Raw genomic sequence first — 23992 nt, 5'->3', positions numbered from 1 at the left:
GTAGAATCTAAGGTGAAACACTATTCCTCCAGGGATGGGGCTCTCGCACTGTGTGGACCTGGGCAGAGACCTTGCTGCTCGACGGTCTTTCCTTCTTCTTCTTTAAAATCATAAGTTGAAGCATTACCAGAATCTTTCAAGCTAAAAACCTTACCAAAACATATTAGTTGACAATGTAAAACATCTCTCCATAAGATTCCTGCATTGATTGCAAATGTCTAAGTAAGTAATTATGTGGATGCCCTGTCTTAGCTAGGTGTGCCCAGTGGATGGCTTACTTCCAAGAGGTGGGGCAGCAGGGGGGAATGGCTTAGAGACCGGAAGTTGCCCCATTCCCTGGGGTATCTGGGCATGGAAACCAGACCAGGCTGTGTGTGCTGACAGAGCAGGTTCCCGCTGATGAGCAAAGCCCAGCATTGAAAGGGGAAGAAAGTGACAACTCCCCATTCTAGTAATGTGGACGGTCCAGGAGAAAATTGCCCACAGAGAAGGTGTTGGCTGGACAGTAGTCAGGAGCCCACTAAAGCAGGAATCAAGAAGGCCTGTCGGGCTTCCCTGGTGGCGCAGTGGTTGAGAATCCGCCTGCCGATGCAGGGGACACGGGTTCGTGCCCCGGTCCGGGAAGATCCCACATGCCGCGGAGCGGCTGGGCCCGTGAGCCATGGCCACTGAGCCTGCGCATCCGGAGCCTGTGCTCCGCAATGGGAGAGGCCACAACAGTGAGAGGCCCGCAAAAAAAAAAAAAAAGAAGGCCTGTCGGTGGACATTAGGGCCCAACTAGGGGGTGTTCTGGGCCCTGAGAAGTGAGTCTGGCAGGAGCACAGTCAGGGCCTCAGTGGTAGGAGCCTGGGAAAAAACTCACGTGCGGATAACCAGTCCTAAGATGGAGAGCCTGATGTGAGGCCCAGGACTCAGAAAGCAGCCCCAATCCCTGTTATCAGCTGGGGACAAAAGGTCCATCCTGGCTGGGACAGAATGAGGCTGAGGGTGCTAGGGATTGTTCCACCTCTGGGGGCAGCTGGACTGGGGGTGGGGGATGAGCGCCCAGCTGGGAAGTCAGACACATATCTTCAGTTTTGCATTCCCTGGCGCGTGTTCCCAAAATCCACCAGTATATCAGGCTCAGAGTGGAAGGGGGCTCATATGCTCCAACGGGGACAATCAAATTTGGTATCAACAACTTCTTTATCCCTCAAAGGACAGCCCTGCACAGATGTGTTCCCAAACAATAGAACATCTCAAATCACAATTGCATAAAAGCTGTTTCTAGTTAATATCTTCGAATAATGAATTTCATATTTAATTGTATCGTACCTGCAACAAATCCAAGCCGTTCAACCCAGAATGCAAAATAGAGTTATGTAACGTAGCCATGAATCACTGCGGCATTTGCCAAGGCATTCGCCCATCTGGAAGTAGGTCCAGAGAACACATGGAGCTACGCATATATCTTCTGTCGAGAACTCCTTTGCATAGATGATCTCAAAAATTGCACACACTTACCCGATTCTTATGGCTCTTAACCCTAATTAACTGAGAATGCAAATAGCTTTCCCATTCTATTCAAAAAGACGAATGACGAACCATCTTTGCTTTTGTAATTTTTTAAAAAATCTTTGCTAAATTCAAAGAAGCAACAAATTCCCAATTCCCATGAAGCTTAAAGTTCCTCTTTGATCACTATCTTGTGAGCAGAAAAAACTTTTCCCAAACGAGTTCTCAGAACCCTTGAATGATTAAAAAACAGTTTTAAATTGTGTTCCTCACATAGGGCAAAAGGCGACAGCAATACATGTCTAAACTAAATTCACTTTAGATACACAGTGTAAACTTTCAAACAAAAAAAAGTCATACACCATCACACAAACATTTGAAATTCTACTGAAGTGTGAGTAATCAAAGTTTATCTTTACAATGGAACATGTTCTCCATTCTTCCTCAGGACCCTTAAATCTTTCAGAGTTTGGGTTGTTTACTATGCTTTCCAATTCTTCCCGGTCGGTCTTATGTGTAACATTTCTGCAGCTGTGCACATGCAGAAATTCCCAGCAAGGCACTGGCCAAGTTTTATGATGCCTACGTACCTGCGGCAGATCACAGAAACTTAACTACTCAAGTAAGTTCCTTGATTATTTTTCGCATCTCAAGACCATGCTCCTAACAACTTCTCTCCCATCTCGCCCACAAGCTGCAAGAGTTTTGCAACCCTCTATATCAACTTTTCCATTCTGGGTGAGGCTCTCAGTTTATTGGCTGTTTTAAAAGGCTTGACTCTCTGACATGTTCCCCCAGGCTCCCCACATTAACCACTAAGGAGGCACTGTTAGCAGATGACTCTATTTTTGCCTCTGCTTAAAGCAGAACTTACTAACCTTTGCCCTGAGTGCACGGCTGGTGGATGGCCTGTCACCGCATGGTAGGTGGATGTGGGAAGTGTGGTCCGTTGCGTTACAACACCCACTGGCACCTACCGATACTACTCAGACCACGGGGGAAGTGGGCATCCAGGTATTAATCGAAACTACTGCACTTCACAACTGGACCCCCAGGGGAAGGGAATCCCAGACCTCCCTAGTTTGTCCTCCTCCATCTTCTCCATTGCTAATGTAGTACTCTACCTGGGGCATATGACCCACCAGAGAGGCAGTTCTTCGGTGGACTTTCCATTTGCCTTTGAAAGTTGTCCGTAACTCTTCAGGTTCTCCTCTCCATCTCACTGCCAGACCACAGGTTGTTTCTTATGATGGACATGGCCCTGGATCCTTCCGAAAGACTCCAGCCCAAAGATTCTTAACTGATTCCCCCAAATCGTAGACTTCGCTGCTAGAGTCTGGGTTCTCCAGACCGTCCCATGAGCAAGAAGCCTCAGTTCTTTGTCCTCCCTAGGCTGGGGGCCCACCGTAACGCTTTCTCTCCAACCCTGAATGGACGCTTAGAATCCTGAGTTCCTCCCTCCTTCAGTCCATGCTTGTTCATGAGTACCAGGCTCCAGAGCCTGAGCACTCACAACTGACAGCCACAGAAGAAAGATTTCATCTCAGTAACGGGAATGGGGCTTCGTGCTTCTACGACATGGTCAGCAAGAGGAACTCTGTGACCCATGGCTGTGGGACGGATGGGTCCTCTGCTTCCTAGTCACCTCCAGATGTCGAGGATGGCGTGAAGAACTTCGGGCAGGGGGACTTTGTTTTCTTGTGTTAAAGTACAAATGACGTAACACCGATCATCCTATAGCCATTTTTCAACGTAGAGTTCAGTGGCATGGAGTACTTTCACGTTGTTGTGCAACCATGGCCAACGTTCAGCTCCAGAACTCTTGTCATCTTGAAAAATGGACACTCTGTACCCATGAAACAATAACTCCCCATTCCCCCCTCCCCTAGCCCCGGGCAACCACCATTCTACTTTCCGTCTCTATGAATCTGACTAGTCTAGGTAGCTCATACTGGTGGAATCATACAGTATTTGTCCATTTGTGACTGGCTTACTTCACTCGGCATAATGTCCTCAGGGCTCATCCACGGAGCGTGAATTGGAATTTTCTTCCTTTCTAGGGTCCTAGAATATTCTATTGTACGTATATAGCACATTTTGTTAGTCCATTCATCTGTCGATGGACGCTTGGGTTGCTTCCACCTTTTGGCTCTTGTGAGCAATGCTGCTATGAACACCAGCGTACGAATCTCTCTTCAATACGTCTCTTTCCGTTTTTGTTTTTGTTTTAAGATCTGTTGAATATGCCCAGAAGTGGAATTGCTGGATCCTATGTTAATTCGATGTTTCATTTTTTGAGGAACTGCCATACTGTTTCTCTGTAGCAACTGCGTTTGGAGTTGCGATGCTTTATCGTTCCCTTTGACCGTGACTGAGTGGCCATTACTTCTTGCCTCCAGACCTCACAAGTGAACTCTAGCAGAAATATAAACTTCTCCCTGTGCTCCGGAACCTAACTGGTCAGTGTGAGTGACACATTTCTGATCAGAACGCACGGCCCCCGTGATCTTGCCCCAACTTCCTGTTGACTACAAGCCAGAGAGCACATTCCTTACCGGACTAGCCCTGTTATCAACAGAGGCTTGCACTGCACCATAAATCCAGTTCTTTTTAATAAATTCCCAGTAGGCCTTACCCAGAGCCCTTTCTCGCCTTATCTCACTCCTCTCTGCCAAACCCTTTACAATTTATGTGTTTGCTTTTCGATTCTGCTTTCAGCCCCCCTCCAAGTTTCCTCTTTCCCACCAGGTCACTGTGGGCTTTGTGTCTCATATAAATTTAGCCTTCTCTGTCTGGGACTCTTTCTCGTTCACTGGGCCTACACTTCTCTCCCTGGCACCAGCCCTTCAATCTCCGGGCTTCCTACCTAAAGTAATTTGTCAAGATCATGCCCCTGTCATTTGTGGCTTATGAGTTTTCCCTCTCTGTGTTTCTTTCACTCAGTCTTTTCACTGTTTTCAAGGCCTGTGTTCCAGCTTTGTGGCCCTTTGCTGGAGGACACACGCTGAACCCCCCCTGGTCCCCCCAGGACACAGAGTGCGCTCTCACAGAGAGGCTAGCTAATGCCATGCTATCCAGGTAAAGGAGAGCTGGCAGGGGGCCCGTGGACCCAGGCACATAGGCTTGGGAAAAAGTTTAGAAGTTTTGGCTGAGATATTGAAAGGGAGACTATAGAGGCCAAAGATATGCTAGGAAAGTGTGAGGACAACCTCTAGACAACCTCTCTGCAGCGGCAGGAGGGGAGACGGACCTAAGGAATGGTGCTAAGGAAGTGGGTTATTGCGCAGACGCACAGAATAGAGAAGGGCAAGGAGGGGAATGAAGGGGGAGGATGGAATCTATAAAAGACAAACAAACAAACAACCATTCTAACAGCCCAGGTGAGTGATTTGGATGATCAGAAACAGAAGGAAGAAGAGAGGGAGACTTTATAAAGGAAATGTGCTGCACAGCAGAACTGAACCACTCTCTGATCATAAGGATAAAGACTAGTCAACGTTAACCACTGAGGTTGGCTTTGAATTCTAGAGACAAAGTGGTCATTCCCGGCATCATGAGGAGACGGAACGTGGTAGAGGGAGAGACAGCTCCATCTTTGCCACCATACGTTGTAGCTACGACTGCGACTTTGGGTCCAAGTTGGCTTGGGAACAAAGCACTCGAAGGATTACCTGGCCACACGGGGAAGGAGTGGGGAGGGACGGAGTCCCAGCCCACGCTTGGAATCTGGACTCTTCGGCCTCTCATCCTTCAGTGGCATTTCCCACTGTGTGTTCTTTGGACCATTTCCATTGACAATAATAATTGTTACATGGAAATAAAGTGAGGAGTTCCCCTTGGCCAAATGCTGGAAACACTGGGCTAGTCAAAGGAACACAGGTCTCTTTATCGTAGGACTTCTCAGAACTGTTCACATAATAATGTGCATGGAAAATCTCCAAGTGAGAAATTTAGTGTGTAGTGTGTTTATTTGACCACAGACATTTTTTTTTTTTTTTTTTGCTTGCTGGAATATCTCTTAGGACTAGGATATGGAGAACGGGTATTGAGAGAAAACACTGATCTAATAAGCAGTAGCATTTTACTCCTAAAGAATTCCACATAAAAAACAGGAATCGATAAGAAGAGTTTACTTCACCATTGTAAATTATCAGTGTTGCCACCAGTAATTATTAATCACCTCCCTTTCAAGGTTGTGTGGGTGTATGTGTGTTTATTCTGTGGTGCTGTGGAGAACAGGGGACACACTGCCACGTGTTTTGCATATTTATTGATTCCCTTTTAGCCCCACACCTTTTCCTCTCCCCTTCCTATTCCCAGCAGACAACCATTCCATTGTTCCGTTGTGCTTCATGTGTATTTTTTGGTGCAAATTCTTGCAAACTGGGTAATACGGTCTCATGTATGTTTTCTTTAGCTTAGGCCAATGGTAGTGTCATATAGCTCGTTCTATCCTTTGGTTTCTTTCACTTAGTACTGTGCTTTGAATCTCCGTCAGGAGGCTGGGCTCCCATGGAGTCTGTGGCCTCTGGCTACCGCCTATCACTCTGCAGCCTGCCTCCCCCCGGCTTACCCATCCAGTTTCCCAGAGGGGGACACCCAGTGCCATCCAGCAAACAATGCTGCAGTGGACATCCTTTTCTGGGCCCTTTCTGGACCTGTGCCTGCTCTATGTCCCGCTTTTATGATGGTAAGAGGGATATATCTTTGTTCCCTGGGGCCACTTAGGTAGTAAATTATTACTCCATAGCAGTTTTCCAGTGCCCTGTCTGGGTCTTCTCCTTTCACTACCATCCCAACAAACCTTCAAGTTTACCTGGGCTGACTGTATTAGCTTCAGTTTATGTAGAAACATCAGTGTCTTTAAGACGACAATGACACGTGATCATTAAGAGGCGAGCACAGGGCCGTGTGGGTTCTCCTTGTCAATCCAAAGCCTTTTTCTGTCCCACTGCCCCTTACTGTTGTTCCCTGGACACTCCCCGAACTCCTGCCTCTGGACTTCAGCCCTAACAACACGTCACAGATTGTCTACTGCCCTGCTGTCCTGCTAGAGCACAAACTCCATGAGGACAGGAACTCTGTCTCTTATTTGCTGGGATATTCCCAGGGCCTAGAACAGAGCCTGACACACAAAAGTGCTCAGGAACTATTTGCTGAAGGAACCAAAGGAATCTCCTCTGAGCACAAGCCTTTCAGAACAAATCTGTCCCCAAGAAAACCTCAAACAGGAAGGTCTTGTTATGTTGCTGATTTTGGTAATTGGTATTATTTCTCTGGGACATAACGAAAGGACTTGGGGGAAGTCTCTTGTCCTAAAATCTAGGCTTTGGGTAGAAGAGTCTGTCATCTTTCCCCATCAGTGACCTACGCTCCATCAGTCCAGGAGTTAGCCCATAAAAGTACAAAACTGACTGACTGCCGTGTCAGGCCATCTTGGATATACAGGGTAAGGTGAAGTGCAGGCTCTTATGGCGCACTGGCTGGGCCGCGCTCACTCGGACCATTGGTTTCCCTCCCCAGGGGTCACCCTCTCCTCTAGCCTAACTCTCAGGGGTCTACCTAGGGTGCCAGAAAGAGCAATGGATTCGGAGGCAGAGCTGGGTCTGATCTGAGCTCAGCTCTTCCCAGCTGTGGGACTAGAACGGGTGATCCGTGAGCACGGCCCGCCTGAGGAGAAGGGGTCCTGGCCACGAGGCCTCAGCCCACCAGGGCGGGCTTTGAAAGGTCCTCTTGCAGCCACCTGCCATCCTGGGGGAGCGCTCACAGCAGGACCCCCTCGCTAGCCAGCTCTGGGGTGAACTTCCCCAGTTCCCGTACGTGGGTACTCAGAAAAATTGGGGAGGCATTTCTCTGGCCTTTCATGCCTCCTCCTGGCTACGGGGCTGCTCTAGGCAGATGGCCTGTGTGCAGGCACTGCCCACCCAGGCATCTCATCTCTTTGGATCTCTATTTTCCTAGCTATGAAATGGGGGCATTGGGCTATAGAATGATCATCCTGAAGCTTCCTTCTATTCCTAAAATACTATGATCTGTGCTTTAATTATCCCCCTGCCTCTTGTTTCTCTCCAACTGCATCTAAAAGGCTTTGGCCATTAAATTCTCCTTTCTTGAGAGTCCCACAGCTGGGCTTTCTAATTATACCTAGCCCAGGACAGCACATTCCTCTGACGGCCTGGGGTTCCCGGTCACAGTGTCTTTTCAGAACTGATTCTAGTTTCTGCCAAGCCCCTCAGTTCATATTCTGAGTCCACATATCATTGGGGGAGGGGAGATTTTGCCACATACTCTCACACAAATATATGCCCTGCACGTATTCTATGTGATAGGACACACACGCACACGTACACACACGCACACACACAGAGCTCTCTCTGATGCCTGAGAATCTACATGCCTGGGCATAACCGTGTGGGCACAGATATTCTGGGACAGCCAAATGACTATTTTAATGTTTCTTTGTCCCTGCGGTGCCATCTAACTATTTATTTAGTAGCTTGATGCTGTTTGCGTCAACAACTTTGCCTTATAGGCAAAGTTCTTCATGTTTATGATTCTTACTGTGAAAAAAATTGCTTGCCTATAACATCTGTTCTGAATTTGTTTGTTCTTTCTTTTTATTTATCTGTTCCCTATTGAATTACATTTTGCCAAGGACAGTAACTTGAATTGGAATCTTCAGTGTCCTTCAGGATTTCTATACACTTCAATACATCTCTTAATTACCCTTTTTTTTATTGTTGTGAGATATACATATATATCCACGCTCACGCGGGCAGATTGGCTTGTAGCTTACCTCTGCCTGTCCGCCTCTGGGGAATAAGTTTTATTAACTGAATAAATTAGATGGGCGGGTATATCCAACAGAGTAGAGACGTTTATCGTCATAGGTTTGCCTCAGATAATTTTCCCCCTTGCTGCCCAGTCCCCTCGTTTAGCCATAGCTCTGTTTGGGAGAGAGGTTGACCGGAGCTTCAGGTGGCCACAGCAGTGCTAGAAGGGTCCTCCGTCTCACGGATGGAGAAGCTCCTGCAGGCCGGCTTATGTGAACTCAGACCCAAGTCCTTATTAACCCCCTGTTCTCACTACTTAGAAACCCACCCAGGGACCAAGCAAGCACGTCCCCAGCAGTAGCCTAGAAGGTCCTTAAAGAAGAGTGCTGAGATCTGTTTCCTACCCAATACCTTGGAAGTCCACCAGGTGCAGAGACTGTGACCCCAAGACTCAAGGGACTTGCCCCAGGTCCCCCAGTTCTAACTCCAAATGCAAAGCTCGTTCTACCATCAGGTGCCCACTCCTCCTGGGAGGGCCGTGCACTCCTCCCCTCTTTATGACCTCTCCCACACTCACTTCAGTCTGTGTCTATGTCCTCCAACGGCACAAAGACAGGCGAGGCGGTTCCCCCACACCTGGAAGAACTCGCTGCGGGCCTCCCACCAGACATCGCCCACTCAACAGCTATTTCGGCCGCCGCTGTGTGTATAACACTGAGCTGATGGGAGGTACCGCCCCTCCCTTTCCCCAAAAGTATCACTCATGTCTCTTTGCCTGAAGAAATCCGGCACCTAATCTAGAAGAAAAACACAGACCTGGTCCACGTTGCACAAGAATGCCAGGTAATGAGTGACTGAATACGCCACGTCGAACAGACGACCTGAAGCCGCAAACTGGGTAGAATCGTGGGCCAGTGAAGGCAGAGAAGCCTTCCAGGAGGAGGAAGTAGTCGAGCACAGACTTGAATAACGGGGAGATGAAGAGGAAGAGAGAAGAACGGTCACCCAGTAAGAAGAGTTGGAGGGGGACCTTGGGGCGGGAATGGTGGGAGGCAGCGAAGTTGACAGCCGGAAATGGAGACACAGATGGATCGACCGGTTGTCATTCGGTGACCCTGGAGGGAAGCTGGCGGCTCTCTGCCGACCACACTCTCTGCGGGAGCGGGATCTGAGCAGCACAGCTCGGTCCACCACGTCATGGAAACTTTGATTCAAATGAGCTCCTTGGCAGAGCCCTTGGCCCTCGGGTTGCAATGGGGGCCCAGCTCCCCACGGTGACTCCATGCACAGGCAGACCTAAGACGGCCACCAAGGTAGGCGCCCAGGTGAAGAGGCCAGCAGGGCAGACGTGCAGGGGAGGCCCCTGTCAGTTGGTAGAAGAGAAGGAGAAAGAGTGGGCCACACGTTTTAGAAGAGACAGAGACCAGTGACTTTGGGAATGCAAGATAAAGATGAGTCAAGAGAAACAAGGTTCAAGTCCGGCTTCAGATCTGCCAGTGCCAGGAATTGGGAAACCAGGAGGACAAGAAGTCATGTCTCAGAACTAGAAAGGCAGTCACAGCATCATCTGCCCATTTACTCATGGCTACGAGGCACTCTGCCAGCTTCTTGGGGATGAAAGGAAAAATAAGACAGGGCTTTGTCCTCAAAGAACTCACAGAGTAGTAAGGAGCCTGTTAAGAAGTAAAACACGGAGATGCATATCAACAGAGGAATGGACAAGGTACTGTGGGAAGTGCGGGAAGCAAAGGGTCCGAGAAGAGTCCGCAGAAGAAGGGACAGGTGACCCGACTGTCAGAGAGGGTTTCCAGACAAGATGGAGACCAGGACTTCAAATGGAACCATAGAGAAACAGGGCAAGTGTGGGGAACCACAAATAACTGTTTCACAGCAACAGTGTATGGCTGTAGTTCCCAAACTGTGCGCTAAGGCCCCCAAAGGTGCCATAGAGAATATACAGGGGCTTCCTGGGATATTTTCAATATTCACGGGGAACACAGCGACATCTGTTGGTCATAGTGAGAACTACTTTCAATGTATGCGCATTCTTTTTTCAAACGTCTGCTAAGTTGTTACAACATGAATACTTATTAAGTTGTTTGGGTATAACTGCTTAAAAATGAGACTGTTGGGGACTTCTTCTGGCCTCGTGGGGGCCATGAAGAGTTGCTGAGTCACTAAGGGTACCATGAATTGAGGAAGTTTGGAAACCTTGGTGCAAAGAGGAGTGGACAGGGAGAGGGGTCCTGCAGGGCCCCTTGCTACAGTCAAGACGTTGGACTTTTTGCTTCAAACAATGGAAAGTCATTAGAGGTTTACTGGTAGTGGGACAGCACGGTCAGCTTCCGTTTCACAAAGGCAGACTTGGCCTCGATGTGGCTTTTGGTGTGGAAGCAGAGACTTCTGTAGGGAGCGACTGCAGGAGTCCTAGTGAGAGAGGTGGGCCCTGGGCCCAGGGGCGTTAGAGGTTGGGACTGGAATACAGCACGCTCCACTAACTCCGACTGCACGGCCAGCACCAGAGCAAATGTTACACGTCAAAGTTACAAAAAGACCAGATCCCTGCGTTTAAAGCACTCACAACCAAGTAAAAAGGCAGCCAAGCAAACAATTACAATTAGTAGAGAACTGCTAGGAGTTAACCCGGCAAGATAAAAAGAAGGAGGGCTGTTCCAGGGAGGCAGGGGAACAGCATGTGCAAAGGCCCCCATGGATGGGGGAGGTGATGGAGAATTTCAGTAAATCAGGTTGATCATCAGTACTGGCTTTTGAGTGGTGGGAAATAGGGAGGGATGAGGCCAAAAAGCAAGGCGGGGGCTGGGTTGTGAAGGATGTTGCAGTGATACAACATGCTAGAGGCCTTGATGGAGACAAACCACTGAAGGGTGTTAATTAAGGTGTGATGCAACCAGACTCGCATTTTACAAAGCCCTCTGTAACTGAGTCAGGGCCCACGTGTAGACAAGCAGCAGGTCAGGAAGACAAGCCAGAGTGATGGAGGCATAAATCTGAGAAAGCCCATCCAGGAAGTGAAGGACCAGCGACTCCACCAGTATCTGAGGGCAGGAAAAGGAAGCCGACCAGGCCCCGGGTACCGCAGAGAGGGGAAGGGCTGACTCAGTCCATCAGGCTCTGTAGGGCTCTGTGAGGTCAGGGTCAGCCCCCAGGCCTGAGTGCCCTGAGGCTTCCCTGGGCAGGAAATGCACACCCTGATCCGAGTGACAGGTGGGAGTTGGAGGAAAGCAGCTCCCGACTCCAGGGACCTATGACTGCCACTGGCTCCTCAAGAAAAGTGTCCCTGGCAGCTTGAACACGCTCCGCCTCTTGGCTAACTCAAGACTGCCTTGGTCTAATGACAGATCAGATGGCTAATGAGAAAGGGGAGGATGCTCCACCGAGCCGAGCAGGGACAGATCCGCAGGGCTGCGGGGGCCCTGCTCTCTCGGCAGCACTGAGTGCCGCCCAGCCAAGGGCCCGCTCCTGTGAAAGCCAGACGCCCAGCGCTCCCAGCTCTGGACGTCTGCTCAGCTCCCTCTGAACGTTTTGGACGTTGAGAGTCTCTGACGCTCACCACGTGGCCTCCAGCAGTCAACGCCCACCCTTCCCCGCTGAGCTGCCCACTACTTCTGTGTCTACAGTCCAAGCCAGAGGTCAGGCTTAAGGGCAGGACAGCAGTTACCCTATTAGCATCCTCCACCTGCTGGGACACAGCCCGGTCACCGAGGCAAGGAGTCATCAGTTGTTCGCTGTGTAGCAGCTGTCAGAGATGCTACAGGCCCTCATCAATCCTTCAGCCCCTACCTGGAAAGCAGAAGTCTCTGGAAGCACATTCAGATTGTTTCTGCTAAAGCGAGGGAAAGGAGCGGTATGTCACCCGATGTCCCGGGGGGCACTTCTCACCCAGCTTCTTCATCCCCTACAAAGTGGCACCAGTCGGGTGCAGCCTCCCACCCCGGGAACAGGGGCCTTCACTCCTGACGGGGAGGTTATCATGACCTCATGACCGGCATTTGCCCAAAACCCTACTGTGGACAGTGCGTTCTCATGTTTCTCATCTGACCCTCATAACAGCCTCTTTCATCAAGGAAACTGGCTCTGGAAGGTTGTGGTTTGCTCAAGGTGACACCCAAGTCCTGGCAGCTGCACCACTGCCAACACCCACCTCGACTCCTGAAAGACTCAGTGGGGCCGATCCAATGACAAAAGTCTTTTCTTTCCTTTTCTGATCACAAAAGCACTCATTGTAAACCACTGGAACATTAAAGAGATGCACAACGTGAAGAGTAGAAGTCCCCCACGATTTCCTGATCCAGAAATATGCACTGTTAGCTAAGATATCTTACTCCAGAGTTTTTCCAGAGATATCGTTAACACGCCTGAGCCTTGTGCCTGACACAGAGTACGTGCTCAATAAACGCTTGTTGAATGACCTGTCAGATAGGCTATTATTTATTTCCACCACTGTATGTACTGTTTCACAATGTGCTTTTCCATTCAGCTGTGTGACCTGGACATCCTTTTGTGCTGGTGCCTATAGGTACCTCCCGATCACCAGCCTTTAGAGCTCAGCCACCCCTGATGGGGGCAGGCCTTCCGGAACAGGGCCAGGCAGCCCACAGACTAAGGTCAAACAAGCGTCGTTTTTGTCTGCACAGTACTTCACTGATTTGCCTAAATCTTCTCTTCCACCAGGTGCTTCAGAGTTGAGTAAGAACATTCTTAGGTACCTACATAAGTATAAATGCATAACTGGCTGAGAACTTTTTGCCCCCCAAAGTGACTATACATACATTTGAATTAGCGGGAAGCAAGAAGTTACCTTCATAATTGGGCTGGGGTTATTTAAACAAGAAGCTGCTCTGAATTTCCACCTTTAAAAGACACAGTCTGAGCAGCTGGAAGCCTGGCTACTTGCACACCTCCTCAGCGCTGGAGCTGTTCCACCAAGGCTGGCCTGGGCAAGCGTGTCTCTGATGCAGATGGGCGGCCAGGTCGCGGCCAGGGGCCCAAGCTTTGGCAGCCGTCAGACTGGGATCAAGTCCCTGTCTCGGGCAACTTCTTAACGTCTCTAATTCTCAGCTTCCTATTCTGATAAGTGGGTATGATAACTACACCGTCCATTTTCTATGAGGATTAAATGAGATCCTACAGGCCAGTACACTTAGAACAAGGCCTGGTAGGTAGTGAGCCCTCAATAAACACTAACGATTGTGGTTTCCCCAAAGGTTCTGAGAAGGGTCCTCAAGCCATTCAGATACTTCACTGATACAGGATGTTCTTTCACGCCCTATAGAGAGCAGACTTAAAATGCAAAGACCATAATTCACTGTCCTTTTCAATTCGTCAGAATGACAGGATTTAAAGATAGAGCAGACTGCGGAGATTGCCTAGGTTTACCCCCCATGTTTCAGAGGCGAGGAAGCTGAAACGCAGGGCACTTCCAGAGTCGGCCCACGATGGTTGTCTGAGTGAGTAGCAGAGCTGGATGATCCTGGATCCTGACCCCCAGGCCCTAGCCCAGGTGCCTTTGCAGTATCCCAACCCAGCTCAGGAGGCAGTAAGACGCGGCCATACGTTCACACCAGTGTATGAAACTGAGATCAGTGGGGAAGTAACGTCTTGAGAGGCAGAACGGCGTAGGTATTCCAGAAGGTTGAAAAGGAAAAGGGGTACCGGGTTAGTTAGGACATCCGGATTACAAATGATAGAAACTCAACTCAAACGAACTTAAAAGCACAAGCTGGGCTTCCCTGGGGGCGCAGTGGTTGAGAGTCCGCCTGCCGATGCAGGGGACGCGGGTTCGTGTCCCGGTCCGGGAGGATCCCACGTGCCGCGGGGCGGCTGGGCCCCCGTGAGCCGTGGCCGCCGAGCCTGCGCGTCTGGAGCCTGTGCTCCGCAACGGGAGAGGCCACGACAGTGAGAGGCCCGCGTACAGCAAAAAAAAAAAAAAAAAAAAAAAAAAAAAAAAAGCACAAGCTAACTTAAGCGTGAAGGATTTGAAGGATGCAAGGAAGACCACAGGAAGCAGACCTTGACCTGGAGTTTGTACGTCCTTGACATTTTCCATGTTTGTCTTAAATGTTTGCTTGTCCCTGTTAGACCTTTCTGCAGGCAGTTCCCACCATGCGGTACAAGACGGCCACCAACAGCTCTGGATTCATGTATCCCCAGTTTAGCATCTCCAGGAGAAAAACAGAGCTTTCCTCATGCAGTTTCCATGTATATACACCCAGTGAAGGATTCTGACTGGCCCTGACTCGGTCATGTGTGTCCACCCTGTGGACCAGTCACTGTTGCCAAGGAGATGAGATACCATGATTGGCCATGCCTGGATGGTGAGTCCATCCCCGTGACCAGAGGGACAGGGTGCTGTCGTCGACAGCTCCTCCAGCACTGCATGGAACGGGAGAGGGTGTTTCCTCAAGGAGGGCTGAGCAGACAAAAACAGTGGAGCCATCCAGGCACCCCAAAGGAAAAACAAACTTCATTTACATGTTTCTCTGTTCAAGATCTTTCCAGGAGCTCCTCAAACTGCAGAAGAGTATTTGTGCAAATATAAATTCACAAGTTTACACAATTTACGTGTAAAATGGGGCCAGTTTTCTCACGAGGTTCATAAGCCAGCTCTGAAGCAATTCTAAAGAAATTGTGACAAAATTGTTTTTAGCATTAGCAATATTACTAGAAAAAAGCACAAAGACTCCCAAGGTGCCTACTTGGAAGGACAACTTTCATTTGAATATAGGAGTATTATTTTGTGGTTTTTTTTGAAAAACAAAAAAAATTATCTTGGTAATAACTAAATCAATACAAATATATTACCAAAGTATGTGTGCATCCCAATGTAAATGTTTCCTTTTAGATCTAAGAATTTAAGGAAACGAGAATGGGTGTGAATTTTAGTTAAATATAAAGCAGGGTTTTTAACATGGGGTTTGTGGGTCCCCCAATCCGGTTACTGTCAATCAATCAGAATCTCCTGGAGAGCTTATTAAATTTAGAGGGGACTGGGTCTCACCCCAGAGATTCTGGTCAGGTAGGTCTGGCTAGGTCGAGACATCATTATTTTCCGAATGCTTGGCAGGTGGTTTTGATCAGTCGTTGAGGCTGAAAACAACTGCTCTAGGACAGTGTTTCTGGAAACGTGGGAGTAGTCATCTTGCATCAGAATCTGGAGAGCCTGTTAAAATGCAGATTCCCAGGCCCCTCCCAGGCCTACTATATCTGCTCCAGTGAGAAGCAGAGCTGTGACTCTATAGTTTAGTAAGCTCCCAGGTGACTTTTATACATTTTAAACTTGGGGGGCTTCCCTGGTGGTCCAGTGGTAAAGAATCTGCTTTACAATGCAGGGGACGCAGGTTTGATCCCTGGTCAGGGAACTAAGATCCCACATGCTGCAGGGCAACTAAGCCTGCGTGCCACAACTACTGAGTCCGCGTGCCTCAACGAGAGAGCCCGCGTGCCACAAACTACAGAGCCCCGCACCCTGGAGCCTGTGCGCCACAACTAGAGAAGACCCACACGCCACAACTAGAGAGAAGCCCCTGCGCTGCAATGAAAGATACTGTGTGCCGCAACTAAGACCCGACGCAGCCAAAAATAAATAAATAAAATAAATAAATAAGTAATACATCAATCTTAAAAAAATAACCATTTAAAAATTTTGAGATAATTATAGATTTGCAGGAAGTTGCAAAGAAAGTACAAAGAGATCCTGTGTACCATTTACCCAGTTTCCCCCAATGGTAACCTCTTGCATAACTATAGTACATTATCAAAACCAGGAAACTGACATTGGTACAAACCAAAATGCCTATTCAGATTTTATCAGAGTTACATGCACTTGTGTATGTTTGTGTCTGTGTGTGTGTGTAGAGTTCTACGCAGCTTTATCACGTGTAGGTTTGTGTAACCAGTACCACACAGCTAAGCTACAAAACTGTTCCATCACCACAAGGTATTCTCTAGTTTTACCTTTTATAGCCATGCCACCCCATCTCTCACACACACACACACACACACACACACACACACGCACACACATCCCTATCCTTTGGAGCCTACTAATCTCTTCCCAATCTCTATAATTTTGTTATTTCAAAAATATTATATAGGGCCTCCCTGGTGGCGCAGTGGTTGAGAATCCGCCTGCCAGTGCAGGGGACGCGGGTTCGTGCCCCGGTCCGGGAAGATCCCACATGCCGCGGAGCGGCTGGGCCCGTGAGCCATGGCCGCTGGGCCTGCGCGTCCGGAGCCTGTGCTCCGCAACGGGAGAGGCCACAACAGTGAGAGGCCCGCGTACCACAAAAAAAAAAAAAAAAAAAAAATTATATAAACGAAATCATATAATATGCAACGTTTCTAGATTGGCTTTTTTCACACAGATAATTCCCTTGAGATCTATCTAAATCATTGCATGCTTCACTAGCTTGAGTATTTTTTTATTGCTACATAGTATTCCATTGTATGGATGTATCACAGTTTGTTTTACCTTCACCAGCTGAAGAACATTTCAGCTGTTTTCAGTTTTTGTTTATTACTAATAAAGGTGCTATGAATATTCATGTGCATGTTTTATGAGAACATTAAGTTTTCATTTCTCTAGGACAAATGCCCAAGAGAACTATTGCTGGGTCATATGGTAAATACATGTTTAGTTTTATAAGCAACTGCCAAACTATTTTCCAAAGTGACTGTAATGTTTTATGCTCATGTCAGCAATGTATGAATGATTCACTTTCTCCACATGCTCATCAGCATTTAATGCTATTTTTAAAAAGTTTTGGCCATTTTGAGAGATGTACAGTGAGATCTCATTGTGGTTTTAATTTGCATTTCTTTAATGGCCTAGTGATGTTGAACATCTTTTCATTTGCGTACTTGGCATCCATGTATCCTTTTCAGTGAAATGTTTGTTCATGTCTTTTGCCCATTTTTTAACTGGATTTTTTGTTTTTTAACTGTTGAGTTTTGAAAGTTCTTCATATATTCTAGATGTGAGTCCTTTGTCAGATGTATGATTTGCAAATATTTTATTCCAGTCTGTTGACTGTCTTTTCATCTTCTTAGCAGGTCTTTCAAAGAGCATTTTTTTATGACATCCAATTTATTGATTTATGTCTCTTATGGACTGTACTTTTGGTGTCAAGTCTAAAAACTGCCTAGTCCTAGATCCCAAAGATTTTCTCCTAATTTTTCTAAAAGTTTTGTTTTACATTTAAGCTTGTGGTCCATTTTAAGTTGATTTTTCTTTTTTTTTTTTTAGAAGATGTTGGGGGTAGGAGGTTTTTTAATTTATTTATTTATTTATTTTTGGCTGTGTTGGGTCTTCGTTTCTGTGCGAGGGCTTTCTCCAGTTGCGGCGAGCCGGGGCCACTCCTCATCGCGGTGCGCAGGCCTCTCACTATCGCGGCCTCTCTTGTTGCGGAGCACAGGCTCCAGACGCACAGGCTCATTAGTTGCGGCTCACGGGCCCAGTTGCTCCACGGCATGTGGGATCCTCCCAGACCAGGGCTCGAACCCGTGTCCCCTGCATTAGCAGGCAGCTTCTCAACCACTGCGCCACCAGGGAAGCCCTGATTTTTTATATATGGTGTGAGGTTCAGCCAGATTGAAAAAAAATTCTATCATGACTTATTCCAAAAAATCTTTTTGTATATCACTTTGTATAGCATAATTTTCTTAGTGGTTACATACATGTACATGCTTAATTTATCACTATCTACTGGTGTCAATGCTTTACCACTCTGAGTAATGTGAGGAAGACTTATTTTCATTTTTATCCTTTTATCCTCTTTAGTTTTAAAATATAATTATCTTAAGTATTTTCTCTAAATATATTGAACACCATATCAGATGGTGTTATAATTTTTGCTTCAATCATCAAATTTAAGAAACATAATTGTTTACCCACTCCATTGTTCTTTCCTTTCCTTTCTGAAGTTCCAAGATTTCTTCCGTTATCACTTTCCTTCTGTTTGGAGAACTTCCTTTAGCCGTTCTTTTTGGTTTCGGTGGGGGGGGGGTTGTTTTCTTTTTCTGTTGTTGTTTTCTTTTTGGCTGCATTGGGTCTTCGTTGCTGCACACGGGCTTTCTCTAGTTGCGGCGAGCGGGGGCTACTTTTTGTTGTGGTGTGTGGGCTTCGCAGGGCGGTGGCTTCTCTTGTTGTGGAGCATGGGCTCTAAGTGCGCAGGCTTCGGTAGTTGCGGCACGTGGGCTCAATAGTTGTGGTGCGCAGGCTTAGTTGCTCTGCAGCATGTGGGATCTTCCCGGACCGGGGAGCAAACCCATGTCCCCTGCATTGGCAGGCAGATTCTTAACCACTGCACCATCAGAGAAGTCCCCTTTAGCCACTCTCGAAGGGTAAGTCTGTTTGTGACAAATTATCTTAGTTTTCCTTCATCTGAAAATATTGTTGTTTTCTCACCTTTCCTGAAGGATATTTTCACCAGATGTAGAACTTGTGGTGGACCGTTTTCTTCTTTTAGCATTTGAAAAATGTGTCACTTCCTTCTGGCCTCCATGGTTTCTGAGGAGAAATCTGCTCTCCTTTAATTGGTGTTCCCTATAAATAATATGTTGGTTTTTTTCTGGCTGCTTTCAAGATTTTTTCTATTTTTCAATTTTCAGAAGTTCAGTTATGATGTGTCTTGGCATGAATTTCTCTGGGTTCCTCCTACCTGGGGTTCACTCAGCTTCTTGAATCTGTAAGTTTTTGCCTTTTGCCAAATTGGAGACATTTTCAGCCATTGTTTCATCAAACCCAGGTGACATTTTAAGTTTGAGAAGCATTGCTCCAGAGTGGGCTTCAAAGGTCCAAGAACCCCTCAAATTTTATCTTAAAATGCTGTGAATGTCCATTTCTCTTAGGAGAATGTCCACAGCTTTCACTAGATTCCCCAAAAATTCCATGACACGCCCCATAAAGTTTACAAAAGCATTGGTTTATGGTCTTATTGGGTTATTTTTGGTCTTCTTGGCTAAAACCAATTTTAAAAAACTAGTTAGTATCCTTTCTTCTACCACATCTGTTGAATTCCTGTGTCCCAAAGGTTTCCCTAACCGTTCTGGGAAATATGATCACTCAGATGAATATTTCTGAGCGCCTGACATGTGCCAGACAAATATTTTTTTCCCCCTAGTTAGTGAGAAGGGGAAGAGTTAAAACATTAAAGACACTTTTAGCTCATGAAAAGTTTTAAGTAACTAAGAAATCAAAGTAAACTTTGCTGCTTTCATGTCGTGTGATTTTGTTCCTTACTGCTCTGAGCTGGATATGCCAGCGATCACGTTACATCCTGAAAGTATAACTCCATATACAGTACTAAAAACATGGCATTATGCAGTGGGCCCACTTGTCATCACTCTAGTTGGCTTTATACAGTTGGTAGCCAAGCACACATAGTTCCTCCAAGCAGTCTTGTCCCCGGATAATTGCACAACTGATTCGTCTGGCTGGTACACCCTCACTCACCTTTGCCACCCAACTTCCTGGAGTAAACTCACTTTAGGAAGCACCACCTCTAGGAAGACTTCATTCTCTCTTCTCCAGGGGTTGAGATGGGTGTGTCTCCAATGTCACCCATGCTTGCCAGATGTCACAGTATATGGTGATTACCTAATTGTCACTGCCTCCAGACTGTGAGACCCTCGGAGGCTGTGACTGGGTCTGCATGCTTTTGTGCCCCCAGCGCTTTAATAAACATCACATGTCCTTAAGCGCAGCTTCCTGCGGGAATTCACCGCCACCACTGACTGGCTAAGCCTTTCCTCCATTTCTTCATGAGTGTCCTAAGGATCTCTTGAGCTCCTTCACATGTAGGTGTAGCAACCATATGTTCAACCCTTCCCCAGCAGGTTTAATCGTTCCTGAATTCTCACAGGTATTTATTAATTCACTTTAGACTCTTTCCAAGAACCAGTATACAAGTTACTGGTCTTCTCTTGCTAGAATGCCTATCTCCCTCGTTTTGGAAGACGTGGACAACACGGACCTCTGCCATTTTCCTCCTTGGTCTTTACTACCGGATCTTATGACTTCCTTATTATTGTGTTTAAATTTATAGATCTGTCTTTCCTATCAAGGTATGAGCTCCTTGGGGGTAAAGACTGTATCTTATCCATCCCGGAGTCTCCAGGGACTGGTACAGGGCAGTTTGTGGAATGAAATTTGGTGATAGATCATCACAGCTCTGCTCTCCCTCAAGCTCAGCACGTGCATTTCCTCATCGTCTCCACACCTTTACCTCCTATTTATCTTTTTTCCTTCATTCTAAGCCACTGTGAATTCTTTTTGGAAAGGAGAAGAGGGCAGATAAATACAACACATTTTAAAGTAATTTTCTTCTTCCTCCCAGGTACTATCTCGGTCGTCAGATGTTTATTGTTAACTCTGACCCAGACATGATCAAGCAGGTGTTGGTTGAGAAGTTCAGTAACTTCACCAACAGAATGGTATGTAATTTTCTTTCTTCGTATGGATGGATGGGGAATCATTCTAAGACGCAAGGACAGCCGATCACATCTAACAGGGATGTGATTAGGCCTCTTGTAGGGTTTAGATCAGTTCAACTCAAAACTGTGCTCCCCAGTGAGTTTGACTTTTCAAAAGAGACGTACAGGACTGCTACAAAAGAATGGCATTTACATTTAAGAAAGGCTTCAAGAAAGCTAAAGCTCAAGAGGAGTTGGGGCTAATAAAATTCTAAAACTGGGAGGGCTTTTAAAGCTGTGTTCAAAGCTAGAGGAATCCAGAGGGTCAAGTGACCTCAGTCAAGTGACCGAGGAAGACCGAGGAAGGTTAATAAATATCAGAGGGAATGCAAAAATATCAAGCTTCCCGTGCTTACTTCCTTCCCAGAGAGAATAAACATCTTAAGGCTGGAAAAAGAAGACAAGTAACATTACGAGGGAAATTCATCCCCAAGTTACAAGTTTCTAACCCACTAAAGGACGTACATACTCCATCTTTTTTTGAAAGCACATATCCTGCTTTTGATCTCTCATGAGAAATCCCAAAGAATGGAAGAGGTGACAGAAAATGGCAAAGCTCAGTGCTGTCCATATTTTCCAAAAAATGAGGAGATGAGAATTCTAGTAGAGATGATCAATAACTTTCACGTTGATTTTTGGAAAAAGTCTAAAGTGAGTTAATAAATAGTCCCTTGTGAGAATTCAGAGAATCACTATGTGCCAACTTTTTTTTTTTTTTTTTTTGGCAAATAAAACTCATCTTCCATTCTTATAGGAGAAGTAAGCAATGTATGCACTCTTTTGCTGGTTATCTGACGAACTTCTGCACACTTGCCATATATACCAGGCACTGTCTAGGTAATGATTAGAAAGAGATAGAAAACTCAGTCTCGTCCTTGAGGAGCTTATAGTCTAGTGACAGAGGCAGAGAGGAAAGAGACCAGTGCAATACAGTACGGTGAGCACGGAAAACACTGCACCATCCAGGACGGGAACCAGGAAAGGCTTATTAGACGTAAGGTGCCTGGGACTGAGTCTTAAAGAAATTAGCAGTAGCCCCCTAGCTTTCTGTACTGGTTGAGCTGTCCAGAGTGTTTGTTTTGTTCTGGTTTTTTCTCTTTAAATTTCACAGGAACTTACGAGACTGGTACAACGATCGCCTGTACCTTACTGACAAAGACCCTAAGGCTCAGGTTAAGTGACAGCCCCGGTCATGTGACTAACAAAAGCAAGACGAATACAATTTAGATGCCACCTCCCAACTCAAGTCCAGGGCTCCTTTAGCTGTCACTATTGTAACAGCTGCCTAGGTGACATCTCTGGATTACCAAGGTTCCATTGAGTAATCGTCACTCGCCCAAAACACACTCATCTTCCGGCCCCAGAGCACCACGCACACTTCCAGGCACCACGTGGCCACTAGAAGGAGGCGATCGGGCAGGGGGGTGATCGCCTGGCCTGCTAACTCCTCCATCACCTCAGAATGGCTGCAGGAAATGCAGAAGCTTAGCCACTTCTCTGCCTCCGTTTGATTCTCTCCCCAAATACTCTGTTGTTACTCCCCTGTTCAAAGTCCCCTGAAGGTTTTAGAGACTGAGTCTGATGGTCAAAGGCAGTCTTGGAGTGCTGCTCCCCTAGACTCAGCAAGGAAGATTGATTAGAGAAACAGAGGAAGCCAGTGAGTCAAGGGCGCTGACCGCCAAGCCGTGTCCTGGCAGGCATGGAAAGCATTCCAAGGGCTGCCACGGCTCTTGGCCACGGCTCTTGGCCACGGATCTTGGCCACGGCTGAGCCTCTGAGCAGTGAGATGGGACACGTCAGCCATGTGTCTCCATACTGTCACGTTCACATGACATCCAAGATGTAACCAAGGTTATAAGACCCCTTGAGCTGACCTGGAATAGGGCTGCTCTCTGACTGATGCCCTAGGGGCAGACACATACTCAAAGTACACGTTCAAGCGGAGGGGACCAAATCAAGCTGCCCAGTTTCAGTCCATTTCTCCTCCAAACCATGTGTCTACCCTCCCTATTTTTCCCCACCCCCTGACTAAAATGTCTAGGCCCCAACCTCCAGAATGTGGTTCTAATTTCCTTCTTTCATTCAACACAGTGTCCCCAAGACAAAGTTCAAGTTCCTCAGGTGAGGTTTAAGGGCCCCTATAATTTAGATCCATTACATATGCTCCCACCTCAGCTCTCACTGCTCCCCAGTACAAGCAGTCACCCCAGCTGGAGCAGCCTCTCCATTCTCTCTGCAACCTCTCCGGAAGACCCCGCCCCAGTGCCTTTGCTCATGCTGACACCGCCACTAGAATTGGAGACAGCACAGCCGTGGGTCTTATATTTACTTGCAATGCGAACTTGAGCAAATTACTTCTTTAAGCCTCTCATTCTTCCTTTGCAAAACAGGGATATGCTCTGCCTTACTAGGCTGTTGTAAGGCTAAATGAGATTATGCGTATAAGTCCTGCTTTACAGGCAGGCAAGACAAGTTTTCACCGTGCATTAGCGGCTATTAACAAGAAGATCCTCCACCTCTCCTACACCCATCCCAACCCTTGGTATTCTTCCAGATTCTCCTCAAATTCTGCTCCCCCCATGAAGCTTTCCCTACCTCAACCCTCATTTACTTTTCCCCTTCTCTGAACGCTAACTGCATTGATCATCTGCATCACTCGTTTTCACAATCGCTCCCATCGTGCCTTCTACTATGTACCATGAATGAATGCATGGCTTTCACCCGAACTTGATTAACTTTAAGCCTTTTCCTTCTTTTTTTATACCCCAGGGCTCAAACACATAATGACTACTCAGTATCCGATATATTCTTGTTCAAGGAGAATTGACTCTCCATCAACTTGACATTCTCCCCAGGAGAACTAGGTAGTACCTGGAGATTCAATATGTACATCCTCTTGTAGGTCATTCACAAACATGTAAAAAGATCCATCAAAGATTAGATCTCTAGGAAACCCCAATGTTTATAATTTTCCATCTGGGAATGTAGCCACTTATCTTTAGCTCTGTTTATGGTCTTTAAGCCAATCCCATATTCATGAGGAAACAATGCTTAGTGACTCAATCTTCAAAAAACCAACTTTGGAGTGGGATTTTCTCACAGGTTTTGAAAGTCAAATTAAATTGGGTTCTGTGGTTCCCTCTCATCCATATGCTTATTTATCTGCTCAAAGAACTCAAGGAGATTAGCGAGGCATGATTTTGTCTTCCTGACACCATGCCACCTTCCCTCTA

General features: G+C 46.9%; 1 protein-coding gene across 3 annotated transcripts in view; it reads left to right on the top strand.

The window, feature by feature from the left end:
- TBXAS1 (thromboxane A synthase 1) overlaps window positions 1-23992 on the top strand; it is a 150747-nt gene that overhangs the window by 46151 nt on the left and 80604 nt on the right. For all 3 annotated transcript variants that reach the window (XM_059074896.2, XM_059074894.2, XM_067042003.1), the window contains exon 4: window positions 20624-20720. In XM_059074896.2, coding sequence (XP_058930879.1) covers window positions 20624-20720 — 97 coding nt within the window. The remainder of the gene's footprint in view (window positions 1-20623; window positions 20721-23992) is intronic.

The sequence above is a fragment of the Kogia breviceps genome, chromosome 9 (assembly GCF_026419965.1).
Source record: "Kogia breviceps isolate mKogBre1 chromosome 9, mKogBre1 haplotype 1, whole genome shotgun sequence".
In the NCBI taxonomy this organism is placed as follows: Eukaryota; Metazoa; Chordata; class Mammalia; order Artiodactyla; family Physeteridae; genus Kogia; species Kogia breviceps.
This window is presented reverse-complemented; position numbering and strand designations above follow the sequence as displayed.